Genomic DNA, 17,311 nt, shown 5'->3' with positions numbered 1-17,311 from the left:
TGGTGTGTTACGTTATGGCAACGTATGGTATGTTACTTTAGGATAACGTATAGTATATATGTTATGTTATGGCAGCGTATGGTAAGTTACATTATGGGAATGTATGGTGTTACGTAATGGCAACGTATGGTGTGTTACATTTTAGCAACGTATGGTGTGTTACGTAAGGGCAATGTGCGGTGTTTTTATGGCAACGTATGGTATGTTACGTTATAACAACGTATGGTGTTACACAAAGGCAACGTATAGTGTGTTAAGTTAGGACAACATAAAGTATGTTGTTATGGCAACATATGGTGTGTTATTTTGGAGCAACCTATGGTATGTTACGTTATGGCAACGTATGGTATGTTACATTAGGGCAACGTATAGCAAGTTACGTTATGGCAACATATGGTGTTACGTTGTGACAACGTATGGTGTGTTACGTTATGGCAACTTATGGTATGCAACATTATGGCAACGTATGGTAAGTTACGTTATGGGAACGTATGGTGTGTTACCTTATGGCAACGTATGGTATGTTACGTTAGGACAACATATAGTATGTTACGTTAGGATAACGTATAGTATGTTATGTTATGGCAGCGTATGGTAAGTTACATTATGGGAATGTATGGTGTTACGTAATGGCAACGTATGGTGTGTTACATTTTAGCAACGTATGGTGTGTTACGTTAGGGCAATGTGCGGTGTTTTTTATGGCAACGTATGGTATGTTACGTTATAGCATCGTATGGTGTTACACAAAGGCAACGTATAGTGTGTTAAGTTAGGACAACATATAGTATGTTGTTATGGCAACGTATGGTGTGTTATTTTGGGGCAACCTATGGTATGTTACGTTATGGCAACGTATGGTATGTTACATTAGGGCAACGTATAGCAAGTTACGTTATGGCAACATATGGTGTTACGTTGTGACAACGTATGGTGTGTTACGTTATGACAACTTATGGTATGCAACATTATGGCAACGTATGGTAAGTTATGTTATGGGAAAGTATGGTGTGTTACCTTACAGCAACGTATGGTGTGTTAAATTAGGGAAACTGTTCATTAGGACAACATATAGTATGTTATGTTATGGCAACGTATGGTGTGTTACTTTAGGGCAATGTATGGTATGTTACGCTATAGCAACGTATGGTATGTTACGTTTTGGCAACATATGGTAAGTTATGTTATGGGAACGTATGGTGTTACTTAATGGCAACGTATGGTGTGTTATTGTAATTTATGTAACTTTGTTTTTCTCTGGTATTTTAAATAAATATTAAAATACAGTGATATTACATTATAATCTATAATATAGCTTTTATATTATTATTATAGAGACAATCAATATTATATGTGTATGTGTTCAGTTATCTGAATATAAAACACAAGACTTTGTTGTGCTCCCCAAAAAATTAGCACCAGCCGGCACTGGCTAAATGGCCCTTAATCCTAGGTGCAAATATTTATACAAAGTCACCCTTGAGCAACCAAGAGTTTCAACATTGGACAGATTGAACTGCTTTAAATAATATTCATTGCAATAAAGGGTTATATTAAATACCTGCTTTCATATATTGTTGTTATGTCCCATACTGTACAAAAGTTAATATTAATGAGGAAGTAAGGGAGGGATTTTTTTCCCCTCTCAACCTTGTGATTGTCACCATGGGAACATTCTTGAACTTTTCAGGAAACCAGCATTGCCAGGGTGAGGAAGCGAAGGTAGCTGAGAGGTGAAACTTTCTTTTATGCATCGAACTCATAAACAGGAATAGAGGCGTGAATTTTTGAAGGTTAAATAATGGTTTCCTTTTGCCATGCCAGCCAATGGACTTAAGTTTTAAAAAGTTAGCAAGGTGCTGCCTTAGGCGATATACATTTGTATTATAGAGGGTATCTCCAAAATGTGTTCAAGTGAAATACTTTCACATTTATAAAAGTGGGTATGATTAGTCCATATCATAACAGCCTGTTTATCATTTTTTTTTTATCGTGTCATTGTTTGTTAGAAGCAGGTAACGGTTTGGTTAATAATCTTGGCAAGCCTAATAATCTTGCCTAAGGTCCATTGTTTGAGAATTTCTTATGCAACCTTTTTAGGCAACAGTCCATGTTATGTTAGAAGCTGCCTTGCTAATAAATATAACAGCACATTCAGATTCTTAACTCACTTTCAGCTTTGATTTTTCTACTCATACATTTTTAAAAAGCTTACATTTATATAAATGTGGATGGAAAGTAAAGAAATGGCCATCAATCTTTTGTGCATTAACTGTTAACCCTCCAATAAGGTTTTTTAACTAGAATTAATTTAGATTAATTGCATAACCATCTTAGTGGCAAGTAAAAGGGAATGTAAAATATCAACTGAATTTTTAATTAAGTCCCACAAAGCAAAGTACAAAATTTTAATTTCCTTTGTGATTAAAAGTTTGGGTATTTATTACACCGTGTAAAAATTCCTTGTTGCATTTCAATTTTAAGTTTAATCAATTTGAATAAAGTTGAAAAACTTAAAGGTATAATACATTTCGTAAACACTTTTTCTCTTGCAACCCTCAGACATTTTGAAAAAACACGCACTGAAAACCCTAATAAGTTGATTGAACTCAAATTATTTGAGTAAACTTGTTCCCTCAATTTAATTGTGTAATGTGGTCTCCCAAAACGTGCATATTTAAGTTTACTTAACTTGGTGCTTATGTAGACTTGACTTAAATTGTTTAGTTCACCAAACTTAACGATTATTTACTGTACTTAAACAATAATTTTTACTCAACATGACAATTTAACTGAAATTAGAATTTAATTCTAAAGAATTAATTCTAATTCTATTTCTTTAATTTTAAATGTATTATTTTTGACTGTAAGCTTTGTGCACACTGCACTTAAATAAAACAATGACAACAATTTTAAGTTTAATGTACTTAATGTTTTAATTTCTTCCAATATTCCTGCACTCTTAAACCGGATTAGTTGACATTACTAGAAATTTGTGAGGAAACCCGTTGCATATAACTTTAGTTTTTAGCACTTATATACTTTTGATGTTATAAATGGTATTATAACACAAAATTAATGACTGACTTTAAGTCAATCATTGAATAATCGTGATTCTCCACAGAAACACACACAAAACTGTGTTTTACAACAAAACAACATCAATAATATAAGAGCTTGAACCTATATGACATTTTATTAACAAATATTTGAGTAGTGAAAGTTCTTATCAGTTTTTATTCTGTGAAAAAGCAGAAAATAATCAAAATATTCAGGCACAAAGGATTATGGGTATTCCTCACAACATGAACTAATAATTTTAAGTTCATTTTGCGTGAATGTTTTAGTTTAATGGATTTTGTAAGCTTAAAAGTTAAATCAACTAAACTTTTTAAGCTTTGGCTTCAAAACAGAAAATATTAAGTGATGTTTACTTGTTTGTTTAAGTAAAGACCATTTCTGGGTTAACAGAACGCGAGCTTCAGCGAAAGGCTCAAACCGTACCCACCCAACATATACACCTGAAAGTGCGCATGTGCAGAAAGCGAACCTATAGGGACGAGCACGTACGACGGCATTACGTCAACATATCATCAGAATGACTGACAATTGGGATGACCAATAGTCTTGATGTTCCACCCGGAAAAAGAAAATCTTCCGCTATAGCTTTAAGCTAATTTTTAGCAACTCCTCAGTAGTCAAACATTTTGAAATTAATTGTAAATTTAAGTTGATTTAACTTAAGTACAACAATGATTTTTTTTACAGTGTATAAACACATCAAACCTTTTTATCTACGTGTATTCAAATAAAAACAAGCATGCCACTCTTTGTACAACTGTATTGTTACGTCAAAAGCACAACAATCAGTACAAATCGAAAAGATGCACCGACATAACACCATGTCACGTGAACCACAAGTTTGATCACACAATCGATGACAAACTAATAAACTAAAAAAAAAAAATAAACATAAAAAGAGAAAAATACGAAAGCAAACTGAGTGCTATGCACCATTACCATTTTGGCTTTATAAAGTGACAGCAGATACTTAAAGATGGTAAACAGCTCACATGAAAAAAGCCATAGAAACCATAGGCAACATTTATCATAAGGTTTAACAGAGATGTCTTTGGCTGCAACGAAAAGATTTTCTCTATACTGAATAAAAAAATGAAATGTTTGAGTGCCTCAGTACTAAAAATACACTACAGCAATACAGACATTGTGAAAGCTTTCTGAAGGTTTCGCTACCAAAACATACAACATTTCTAACAAGTAAATTACAGTTTGGGATCTTGCAAAGCAAAGCATCAAAATAAAACAATTACAGCAAACATCTGTTTGTCAACATGAGAAATTCTCCCAAACACAGTGCTACACAGAGCCATATACAAAACTCATATACACACATACAGAGTTAAGTATACGAGGTGCATGTGTGCGATTTAATGGCCGTCACAGGCAGGTGCACATCGGTGCCATGTGATTTCTGCAAACAGAAAGCTTGTGTTTGAGCTTGTGTGAGGTGGAGCTTGATGTGTGAAAGTAAATGTCTGATCATTTAACTTCGACTGGCAGGAAGCCTGCAAGATAGCTGGCGTTCAAAGTCCTATCAGATGAGCAGTTAAAGGTCCAAAAATGATTATTCATTTTTAGTCATTGTTGACTCACCATCATGTAAAACTTGTATAGTTATTTTTTGTGTAAACACTTATTACGCAGCATACATTGGCAGTTTAAATTAAGTAAAATAATAGGGCATGGGTCATACGGATACGTTTTTTTAATACCGCTTTGTCCTTTGAGCCTGACAGATATGATACTTTGTCTCACATAAAATGAGTTTATGAAGGTGTGTAAATAAATGACATTTTTGAGGCAACGTTTATCAAAGCTAAAGAGCAATCAACTAATACTTCTAATACTTCCGCCAGGGTTTTTATTGCAATCCTGAGACGCCATTATTAATACTACAGATGTACTATACACTTATTAAAAAGGATTTGGATCATTTTCATCACCAACGATTTGTGCAACTGTAAAATAGTTGAGACGCCGTTATGGTATAGATAAACATTTTCCATTACAAAAGCAAACGCATTCGCGCACATCCTTATCAATGACAGACTACGACAAACATGCCAGTTATAACTTTGGGAAGGCAGTTAAATAGTCTCCTGTGTTACTGTGATAAGAGCCTTTCCTCTTCCATAGCAAACGCAACCAGTGTCTCAAAAACATTCAAACGCACACTTCCACACTTTTCCACACGTTCCCGGTCCAAATAATAAAACACAGTCTTAAAGGAGGGACAATATCTCCTCTGAAAAGAAGACCCATAACATAAAAAACCCAGCAGAGGTGTCGTCCATGTTGGCAACTGCAGCCATGTTGCCATTTGTGACCACAACACGTTCTGTTGATGCAAAGCTGGTCCGTATTCAAATTGGTAAAGTGCCGCTTGTTGGACAGGTTCTGCTGAGGGGTTAAAATTAAAACACCTGGGGAACAGAAGATGGCCCAATATCAGAATGGCTGATTGTAAGAGAATGGAAAAGATGAAGAAAGGCATGCGTGCTCATACTCACAGTAAAGAGGCTATAACAGGCTGTTTCGGCCATTAGCGTGAGGCACTTTGGATCTCATCTGTTCCTGCATTGGGCCAGACTGTAAGAGGAAGTGACATTAGCAGGTTATCACCAAAGAAAATACATTATTCTTATGAACAAAACATGCATACATGAACCGAAATCCATGCTACTTCCTCTAATAACACTAGCACTATTGTGCAAGGAAAACAATAAAAGCCTATTAGGGGTTTTTTTTTGCACGGCGACTATATAAACAGGAATAGAGAAATACGCATAAGCATCATGAACATATTGCACAAATGTCTAAGCGATATTCCAGCCAAATATCAATGCTAACGCATGATATACTCACCCTCAAGCAATCTGAGATACACGTCTATCACTTTCAGACAAACACTTTGAGTTATTTTAGTACACTGAAAAAAAATGATGCATTCAGTTCACTCAAATTTCCAAGGTAGGTGGTCGCAATCAACCCATTCAAGCCACATTCAAACAAAAAAATTTGAAAAACAAAACAAAAAAACTTTTTTAAATGTAGCTTAAATAAATTGATTGCGACCACTTACCTTAAAAAATTGAGTAAATTAAATGAATAATTTTTTCAGTGTAATGTCCTAGATCTTTTAGTTTATAAAATGCAAGGATGTGGGGTCCACTTCTTCAAGTCCACAAATGTCATCCATCCTTCACAAAAGTAATCCAAACTGCTCCAGGCAGATAAACAAAGGCCTTCCGAGGGTAATCTGTGTGATTTTGTCGTAGAAATATCTAAACTTTATAAACGAAAATAACTAGCTTCCGGTAAAGGCGTCATCTTACTGTGTGTTCACACCAAACACGAGTTCAACAATTTGCGCGAGTAGATTACATACAAAGTCAATGCAAAGACGCGATCAGATGAATCCTCAAGTGGGGCGGCGCGTTTGCCGCGAAAACACAAAAAACAACGCATTACATGAAGCTAAATCCCACGAGTAATCTAGAGTGAGTAACGCAATGCCCCGCGTTTGGTGTGTACGTAGCATTAGTCGCGTCCGCATTCAGAAGAGAGTATCAGCATAGTGTATGCATTTTTCTTAGTGACGTATGACAAATTTGGAGGGCGGAGGCACAGAGCATCAGCAAAGAACCCTCCGTAAACTGCGTACACTTTCATCTGAATGCGGATGCGACTAAGATGGCGGCGTTACGGGACACTAGTTATTTTTGTATATAAAGTGTTAAACAGGATGCACCCAAATGAAAATTCTTGGCCGAAACCGAAAAAGAGGAAACCAAGACCGAAAAACTGAAACCGAAACATGGCAATTATTAGTACAATTGCATTTATGGTGTACTAACTTTACTAGGGGTGTGTGGCGGATCACAAAACTCAAGGTTCAGATCACATTACAGTTTTTGAGGCACGGTTCGGCCTATTTTGCGGATCAGCAAAAAGGGGGTGGGGAAAATCTACTAACAAATAAAGAAATTGCAAACATTTATAAAAAGAACAAAGCTGTACATTAATAACGTCTGAAATTAGCATTAGGTACAGAAATCAAATTAAATGAATCATGACACTGTCTTTATTGTATACATTTTTTTAGCAAATAAGCACAGACTGGTTTCTGACTGTAATCCAGGGGTGGGCATCGAGGGCCACAGTCCTGCAGAGTTTAGCTTCAACCTTAATCGAACACACCTGAATGTCATTTCCAAACAGTCCTGAAGACTTCAATTAGATTTTTCAGCTGTGTTTGATTAGGGTTGGAGCTAAACTCTGCAGGGACACTGGCCCTCAGGACCAGGAGTTGCCCACCCCTGCTGTAATCTATACATACACTTAAGACATAAACAAATTTTTTTATTTGAAAAAGAATTCTGTGGAGATCATTTTCTTTGTATGTACACTGTCAATAACAGAAAGATTTTATGTTAGCTTGTTCTTTTTAAAAGCGTCTCTCTCGTATGTGCATTATTGAGGGCACTTAAACACGTGCGCGCACACAGAGACCGAGGGCGAATCCCAAACATAAAAACGTTACGTTGTTTTTCATTGGTTTATTCGCCAAATGTATGTTAATGGACTACAGTATGAGACACATTAGCGTGACTCTCTCTAAAGTTTACACATCAAGAGTTCTGATCTTTGAAGGGCATACTGTGAGGATCATGTCTGGACCGGACACATTCAACAGCATGTGCCTCTGTGCGTACAGAAAGCTGCTCCCTTAAGATAGATGATAAAAGTATTTCGGCCGAAAACCGAACATTTTTGGTGGCCGAATATTCGGTGCATCCCTATTAAATATAGATATTTCTACGACAAAACCCACATGGATTACCCTCAGAAGGCCTTTGTTTATCCCCCTGGAGCCATTTGGAATACTTTTGTGAAGGATGGATACACATTTTTTGGAATCGAAGGACTGGACCTCGTATTTTGTAAACATAAAACACAAAGATCTAGGATGGCTTGATGAGTGAGTAATCATGGGTTTAATATAATTTTTGGCCGAACTATCACTTTAATGGCCTTAAAAAAAGGCCTTTACTTTCTCAAGTCAAAATCTAATTTCTTATTGTTTACTTGATTTTGTAGAGACCTAGGGATGAAAGGTGTGTAATATGCATGTGTATTAGTAGTCTTTGTCTAAATTACAAATTCAGTTACACAAATATGAACCCGTTGTTGGTGAAATCCAGGCTCAAGTCTAATCTAAGATTTGTAATTTAAGATTAGAAGCATCAAAGTTGATTTCATGGTCTTGGTCAATATTAAAGATATCAAGATATTTCCCCCCAAATTTCTTTACATAATGTAGGATGACTTTATGTAGAAAACAGTATATCACAAAGAAATGACTTTAGCTGAATTTTCTCAGGCAGGGTCACAAAGAAAACAAACAAGCAAAAGTGGAACTGAAAAATTCACGCAAGGTCCGTCATGCAAGAACAAGCTTGTTTCACACACGCATACACAGAGCTCTTCACAGCGACACACCCGCTGTTACATCACGTGTAGCATGGACACTGAATCACACCACAACAGAAGAAGGAAGTCTGTCCTCAGCGAGACATTATATACACATTTCCAAGCATGACACAAAAGAACAGAACCACAAGGGAAAAGCCATTGGGTTTATTAAATAATGAGCACATCACAGCTCACATGGACACTTAAGACCTGTAAAAACCGATACTGCTCATCACCAGTCGGTTCAACTATCAGTAGTACTGTAAATGGTTCCAGTGTGGGCTTCAATTGAACGGCCAAGACTTACATTTCACAAATAACACTTTAAGCTATAGACTATTTGACTTTACGTAACCACTGCAAAGAAGACCTTGACAAAAATGTCTTTATTTAAATAGCTCTATTCTCTCTCTCTCTGTGTAACGGGCCACTCGCCAACATTCCTCTGAGCAAGTTGAAGTCTGCTTGATTCTGCCCAGGTATTCAATTCCTCTGTGAGGTAGCAGGATTAGGTAACTCCTTACCTTTCTTATGACAACACAGCACAGCCCAATGAGCACAAACTAAATATAATACATGACTCCCATATCTATCGTACACACGTAACATGTTGTCTAATTTAAACCAGGTTTTTAGGTTTTAGCATGTGTATTATTGAACAGTTTCTGTAGTACACTGTCAGGACAAATGGTCAAAAAATTGTGTCAAGCTGTCACTGGGACAGTACCCAGTTAATACAGTCCTGTATACATTTGGTACCAATATGCACCTTTGATGTACTCCTATGTACCTCTGAGGTACTAATTTGTACAAAGATGTACTATTTGAAAGGTTACCGCCCTAGTGACAGCTAGCATTTTTAACACAAAAAAATAGGAGTTTCGTAAGTCGCATTAACATATAATCAAATATGAAATAAAGCATATTTGGCATGCTGTCCGAGGGGAGGGCTACGAGCTTGGAATATTAGCTGGAATTCAGAGTACTCCCTCCTCCTTAACTGGGACAGGGCTATATAGAGACCCCTTTGCGCTGATTTGTTGGATTACATGACCATGCGCTTCTCCCGAACTTAGTTAAGTAACTTCATTGAATAAACGTTCATAGCATTTTTTTTATTAAATATTGTAAATGCTGACATGTGAATTACGCACATGTTAAATCTGATGCATATACTTAAATAGCACTATGAACATAATAGTCTGTTTACAAACCCAAACACAATTATTTTCAAACACAAAGAGGGGACAACCTACAAAATGTGAAAAAGAGTAACTTAGTTTTGGTAAACCATTCTCTGCAAGCATGTGAAACAATAGGACATTGAAATTTGGCTCCCCTTGTGATATCAGAAGGGTATAATATCGCCCCTTAATCTGCACTATCCAACCACGGCGCTGCAATTTAGTGTATAGATCAGCTCATTTGCATTTTAAAGGACACACCCAAAAACTGCACATTTTTGCTCACACCTTTAAAGTGCCAATTTTAACATGGTATAATAACATATCTGATATTTTCAGCTAAAACTTAACATATGTACTCTGGGGACACCAAAGATTTATTTTACATCTTAAAGTAGTCTTGTGAAATTTAATAATATGTGTTTACTGTACAACTCCTTTGAAACAACTCAAAACTGCTATTAAACCAAATTAATTAACTTGATATCTTAGTTATATTAATAACAACGACTATATGAAGTTATAAACTATATTTAAAACCAAGGAGGGCTTGGCTTGTGACCACTTTCTCAAGTAAACTCCCACGTTATGAGCAGTTAAACAGTGACTACATGTTCAGACAACTGGCAAGGTGTATTGAATATAATACCGACTTAAAAATGAAAGGGAAAGAGGTCATAAGAGAAACCATGGGGATTTTGAGAGGGTACTAGATGTACTTTTCCAAACATTCCAGCAACCCCCTTTCTGTTTCAAAGTGTGCATGTACAGATACATAACTGTATATTAGAGCGACCATAGAAAGAATCCTTGTCAGAGGAGAAGCATTCGCTCTGTTAATTACACATACATAAACATTGAGAAGTCCCACTGTACCAAAGCAATAAAGTACGGCTTACCGGCTGCATGCCATCTGCCATTTCACCAGAGCCTATGTGCGTCAGATGGACAAAGTTTGTGGGCTCTCCAATCATGCTACGATCAATTCTCCTCCGTTTCTTCTTCTGTGAAGATAGATGTTTATATTAATAAAGATATAAAACGGCTTTTCTTTTATATACAGTACTGTGCAAAAGTCTTAGGCCACCATGCCAGAATACATCCAGAAAATGTGTATATAGTATTAACAACTATATAAAAATGTAAACTGATGGGTCACGTTTTTAGGGTAAACTCCCCTTCCACTTGAGCAATAGCAGGAAACTACAGGATCTCTTAAACCTAAAGGAATTAAATCCTAATTTCTAATTTTAAAGAAATTAGTCTTTTTACTTCATTCTGCTTAAAAACGCTCAAGATGTGTTTATTTTTGCAAAAAAAAAAAAATTGTTTGTACATATTTTCTGTTTGTATCTTAATAAAATAGATTGAAAAATAAATATGGATGAACATTAAAACTTCTAACACACCAAGTCTGGTGGTGGTCGCCTAAGACTTTTGCACAGTACTCTAATTATACATATTACCCCAAAAGAAAATCTGTTATATATTACATGCAAACAACTTGATATTGAAACACAGATATTTCAGTGTTATTATATTAGTATAAATGTCAAATCAGCAATAAAATCTAACAACAACAGTGGTATCATAAATTCCTTTCTTGGTCCAGCTAATGTTCATGTTTGTGCATTAAAAAGGCTCATTAAAAAAACCGACTGGATCTCGTAACTGCACAAAGTGAGTGAATGCTTGTTTTTCATGATTATTGCTCTTGTACAACTGCCAGCATTGAGGTAAGTGACCATACATAGTAACTTACATATGTTTTGTACAATTTAGAAAACGAATCCCTCATTGAAATAACTATTGAGGGATCTATTCTGAAGACGAACAGCGTTCATTGAACTATAATGGTGTTTTCACATATAGTTCATTTTAAAAGAACCAAACCCAGTTTGGTTACAAAAAATACATGTAAAGAAACTCTGGTGATACCCATACTAGTTTGTTAGGGTGTTTTTACACCTAGTTTGTTTGAGCCCTCCAAACACTCTCGGAGCAGTTCAGTGTGTATATGTGAACAAAGCAAGTGATCTCAGACTCAGACCCCTTAGAAAGACCCAAAAAAGAACTGTACTTAGACCACCTCCGGACATAGTTAAAGGGACACTCCCACTTTTTTTGAAAATATGCTCATTTTCTAGTTCCTCTAGAGTTAAACTTCAGATTTTTATCGTTTTGGAATCTACTCAGCCGATTTCTGGGTCTGGTGCTACCACTTTTAGCATATCTTAGCACAATCCATTGAATGGGATTGGACCATTAGCATCACGCTAAAAAATAACTAAAGAGTTTCTATATATGCGTAATGATATTACGCACTACGCAGTGCCCAAAAATAGTCCCCTGCCATTGAAAGTTACTAAGGGGACTATTTTCGGCTGCTGCGTAATATCATTGCGCCTCCTGCAGCCATGTTACAGCAGCAAGGTCCTTGATTATTACGCCAGAATGAGAGTATAGTTCTTAGACATATCTGCCTAGAAAATCGCAACTTTTAATTTTCTGTCAGTCTTAGTACATGATGTAACTACAGAAGAGTCAAGTTTTAAATAAGAAAAATATTGATGCTAAAATATATTTTTAGCGCGATGCTAATGGTCTAATCAGATTCAATGGATTATGCTAAGCTATGCTAAAAGTGGTAGCGCCAGACCCGGAGATCAGCTGATTGTATTCCAAAATGGTAAAATTCAAATGTTTAACTCTAGGGAAGCTGGAAAATTAGCATATTTTTTTTAAAAAGTGTCCCTTTAAGTATGGTTTGCTTTTGGGTTCTTTTTCAAAACCAACTGCTGCACAGAAAGCTGGGATCTTAGACCTTTTCTTGTTCACATCACAACTTAGAGAAGAACTAAGATCACTTCAATTCTGAAGAGGACCAAAAAAAGAACTGGGTCCTCTTTTGAGTCCACTATATTGTGAACGTCAAAAGGACTGAGGTCACATTCGACTAGTTCCTTTTCTGGTTCACTTTAGATGAACTGGGTTTAGTTCTTTAAAAATGAACTATATGCGAAAACACCATTATACAGTACAACTCCAAAGTATTTCTCTGTGCTTTCCCAGAACTCCACTATGTGGTAAGAGTTAGTGAGGGATTATATAAATGAAGGTCTAAAAAAATACCTACATCAACAACCTGAATAATTATTCGATGAGATCATGTGCCATAGTCGGGGAGTTGGCATACTTGCTATTACTTGCCTTCCGACAGTGACTACTCTAGCAGCATGTACTGTATTGTATTAGTCTTTATTTATACATCTACCAAATAATCCTCTATACTGATCTGATATTTTCCAGCTTTACCTCTTACGTAACTTCAAACATCTAACAAAGGTGTTTACTTTCATAATCTTTGTATACTCAAAGGCCTACGCCGCAGAAATACACACTACACAGTATACACTTTAACCCTTATCACACAGTCTGATGTAAGGTGACAGCTTATCTATACAACTATTATATCTAAAACGGTTTGAGAAAACAGTTTGTGCTGGGAAGCACCATTTGTCCGTGTTGCAGATGCCCACTGTCGTCTGACATCATTCCCCCCACCCAACAATAGAACAAACAAGAACCTAAAAATAAAAAGAGGAAGGAGGGAGGAAAAGAATGAGAACTCCCAGCCCAGAGGAGCCAGCTTCCCGTCATATCCCCCTGTCATTGTTACAGGAGGCTGTGTTAAACCTGGGTCCCTCATCATTGGCTCAGAACCACAAGTCAGATAACAACAAACCTGCTCGCAAGTCTCGATCGAGCCAATTGTCAAGTATGCAAAACAATTCTGGTAATATAACCATGATTCTTTTTACTAACAATACACTCAAAAATGAAAATTCTCACCCTGATTTTGATTCAAATCTAGCCTGGTTAAAACCAGATTATTCTCAGTAGTAACCGAGTTATGGTCTGGCAAAGCTTCATAGACAAATCATTTCCAAAGGGACGTCTCTAAAATGCCTCTGTGTCCAATTGGATAGACCTAAAACCAATCAAAGCGATGAAGGAGATGACGTATGCAGAGCTATATCAGACTTTTGCCGGATCCAGTCGGCAAGACAGCAATAACATCTTTGCTGTTCTTTGCTCGGGTTTTAACAAAAAGGAGAAGTTTAAAATCGCTTAACAGATGGGATTGCTGATTCGAACGAGTGATGTTCTACGGCGGCATCCATCTTTGTAATGTACAAAATCTGCTTCACCGTCGCTGCCCTGTCGTCATCGTGTAAAGCCGGCCCCAACGTTTCTGATTGGTGCCGCGATTTCTCGGCAGTAGAAATGGGCTTGAATGGCCTCTTTGCCAGACAAATTGCCGGTAGTTGTCGGGGTTTTCCCAGGCTAATTCAAACCTATATTACTTTTGATTCTGTCAAAAAAATGGTGTCACTAGGACAGTACCCTTAGAAAAGGTACTAATATGTACCATTTAGGTACAAATATGTATACATATATTTTTGGGTAACTCCATAACGTTTGCCTCTCTATCGCCATCATAAAATTAACTTTGAAACAAAAGTTACTGAAAACACTGACCTTGTGAAATCTCCAAAGTGAAAAAGTAGTACACTTCCATTGTATACTTGAAGTGCTTTATTTTCGCACACTAATTTTGTACTTAATATACTAAAAATGTATCTTTAGTACTTCTTAAGATGTTCTTAAGATCACCTAAGTGTACTTCACTGTGCCATTTTGAAACACCATAAATATGAACTAAAATGTGCTAAAATGTATTTTAAAAATGTATTTAGATACCACTTGTAGTAAACTTGAACCAGTCTTTGTATGAAAGTTGAGTTCAAGTTTAATATAAGTGTTAACTAAACAAATTTTTAATACAGAGATAGTATGTTAAAAGTGCATTTTAGTTCATATACATGGTGTCTCAAAATAGCACAGTGAAGTACACCCAGATGATCCCAAAAACATCCCAAGAAGTACCAAAGATGGACTTCAAGTATACTAAGTACAAAATTAGTGTGCGAAAATAAAGCACTTCAAGTACACTATGGAACAGTGGCGGCTTGTGACTGCTCTTCCGAGGATGCGCTAATTCAAAATAAGTGATCGGATTGTCACGTGTGTGGTTCCCTTTTCCAAAATATGTGTCCTGCGCGTGGAGAGATCCTGTGTGCATCACGTGTATTGTCAAAATAAGTGCCTGCTGCATACGCGTCAAAACCGTTTATGATAAAAGAGAGGCTCACGTTCCCTAAATACACGCAAGACACTCCCTTAATAGTAAACTCTGATTACGCATGAGATTATGCGAGTATCTGGCAAACGCGAGCATCTCTTTTCAAGTTCAAGTTCAAGGCAGCAGGCACTTATTTTGGCATGACACGTGATGCACACACGATCTCTCAAAGCGCAAAACACATATTTTGAAATGACGAACCACACACATGACAAGCCACATACATGTTGTGACGAACTTCGCATCGTGCGCTTTAAAAAAAAGAAGTCACCAGTTGCCACTGCTATGGAAGTTTACTACTTTTCACCTGGGCTGTCCCGACAGCTTAATTTAGAAATCATTATTACAAGCGTATCATTGTGAATCATGGTAAGGGTAGGTGACAGGTTGATTGTTTATGTACTTGTTACTAATTTTTGTTTATTATTAACTATAAAAGTTACATATTGCAGCCCTAAAGATTAAGCCACTTTTTCCTGATAAGAATCATTAATTGCAAGCGCATGTGGACATATCATCAGACTGCCTTTCTTCAAAATGATCTGGATCTACCAACACGCTAAATCCTTAGGACCAACGCTACCTCCATAAATTTACCCATGCAGCGATCTACGACAGAGTATCCTTTGTTCATCTGCATTTAATGTCTGGCTTTGCTCTCAAAAACACATTTGCAGAACTGGCAAACCCCTGAGAGTATCTGGGTCACATTCACATCAGCTGAATAGCTTCTTTTCGGTCTTCGACTGCAGAACCGGCATGAGTCACTTTTCACGTGATCCCCAAACACTACATTCCCACAATGGCCAAATGATTGAGCCATAGGGTAATTGATTAAATTAGTCCAGATGTTGACTTCACTACGAGCCTGGTATTCGTACCTGTGATTCATGGTGGTTTGTGAAAACCGAACATTACTGTGCGAAAACAGTATGAAATCACATGTCTTGAGAAATGTTATTGAGAAATAAAATGGACACTATGAGACACTTACCGGAGGAGGTTTGGCTACGACACAGCAGCCAATCTTATGCCAAAATGCACTCATCTCCGGCACACACCGGTTCGATTCCTCACTCTCTCTCGCCACCCTGCTGACCGTTTTGAGACGAGATAGACAGAGAATCTCAGTTCTTAACTCTCTGTGATATAAACTGGGCCTTGTCCAAAAACCTTCGTCCCGATCAAATCTCTCCTTGTGTCTTTTCCTTTATTAACACAAGACCCCTTATTCCCTCTGGCGTTCCCGAGACCCTGATTTCCAATTGGTTCTGATGTTTATGTGAGGCTTTGCTGTTTCACTCAAATCTGTTTAATGAAAGGGGGAAAAGAGATTTTAATGAAACCACACTTGACATGAATTTCCTTAAAAACACAATAACACACTACAACTAAATCAAATGTCATTTTTATGTATGTATTTACATGTACCCACATGAAAAAATACTGTTGCATATTTACTAGTAAACTGCCGTTAATTGTAGCATACTGTAGTATATTATAGTAAAATAAGTATGCTTTGATAACGTATACTATAGTATTCTGTAGTATATACTACTTTAATATAAATATACATTTTACTAGTTTTCTATAGTACTTTTTCATCTAACGTTAACAGAGAAATATACCGTGAGAAAAAAAATCTATGTATTAAAAAGATACAAAGACATCTAAGTTATAAAAACACATGCGGATGGTTTATAAACTTTACAAAAGAAGCATAAACCGCCTCAAATGTAAACAAACATCTCGCGGAAACTTGAGGTAACAAATGTAACTTTGAAATCTGAAATGAATTTCTTTACCACTGACTGACTAGTTCAAACTTGCAGTCCTCGATGATTAAGTTGTCAAAGAGTCATGCGGCTTAAGTTAACTAGTTTACTAGACTTCAACAACATACATACTTTTTATTTTTTATACTTCAAACGATATTTTCACTATTCAAATTAAACAAGAGCTGAAAGTTTAGACACGTTAAGGTCGATCGGTGTCCGTAATAGACACATTAGCGCCTCGAATGAATTGATTCGACAACAGGAGAGCTTTCTTTCTTTAGTACTAATTAAAATCTAAGTTTTTCGTGAATACAAAAGCATGAGAAATACTGTACCTTGAAACCTTACAACAGAATCCAGATGTAAAGGCTGAAGTGAAGGATCGCTTGTGTGAAGTGAGCTGAGGGTGGAAAAGACTCTCTGTTCTCCAGATCTCCGAGGTGTGGTTGAAGTTCCCCCCTTAATATAAGGAAATACTGAGAGCTCTCCAAACCAGAGACCATCAGCGCCACTGACGGCCAATATATGTCATTTACCATACATACTTACATGCATACGTTTTATTAAAAAATTTGGTTCATTATTAT

General features: G+C 36.6%; 1 protein-coding gene across 1 annotated transcript; it reads right to left on the bottom strand.

Annotated features, from left to right (window-relative positions):
• Window positions 1-3,826: 3,826 nt before the first annotated feature.
• On the bottom strand, window positions 3,827-17,218 carry cdc42se1 (CDC42 small effector 1). The gene is made up of 5 exons (XM_055210717.2): window positions 17,060-17,218; window positions 15,941-16,254; window positions 10,640-10,744; window positions 5,592-5,670; window positions 3,827-5,504 (listed from the first exon to the last, which is right to left on the bottom strand). Exons 2-4 carry the CDS (start codon window positions 15,992-15,994, stop codon window positions 5,602-5,604), a joined length of 228 nt encoding a protein of 75 aa, XP_055066692.1. The 5' UTR covers window positions 15,995-16,254; window positions 17,060-17,218; the 3' UTR covers window positions 3,827-5,504; window positions 5,592-5,601.
• Between the last annotated feature and the right edge of the window lie 93 nt (window positions 17,219-17,311).

Source organism: Misgurnus anguillicaudatus, chromosome 10 (assembly GCF_027580225.2).
Source record: "Misgurnus anguillicaudatus chromosome 10, ASM2758022v2, whole genome shotgun sequence".
Taxonomy (NCBI): domain Eukaryota; kingdom Metazoa; phylum Chordata; class Actinopteri; order Cypriniformes; family Cobitidae; genus Misgurnus; species Misgurnus anguillicaudatus.
Note: the sequence above shows the minus strand (reverse complement) of the source record. Positions and strands in the feature narration are given on the sequence as shown.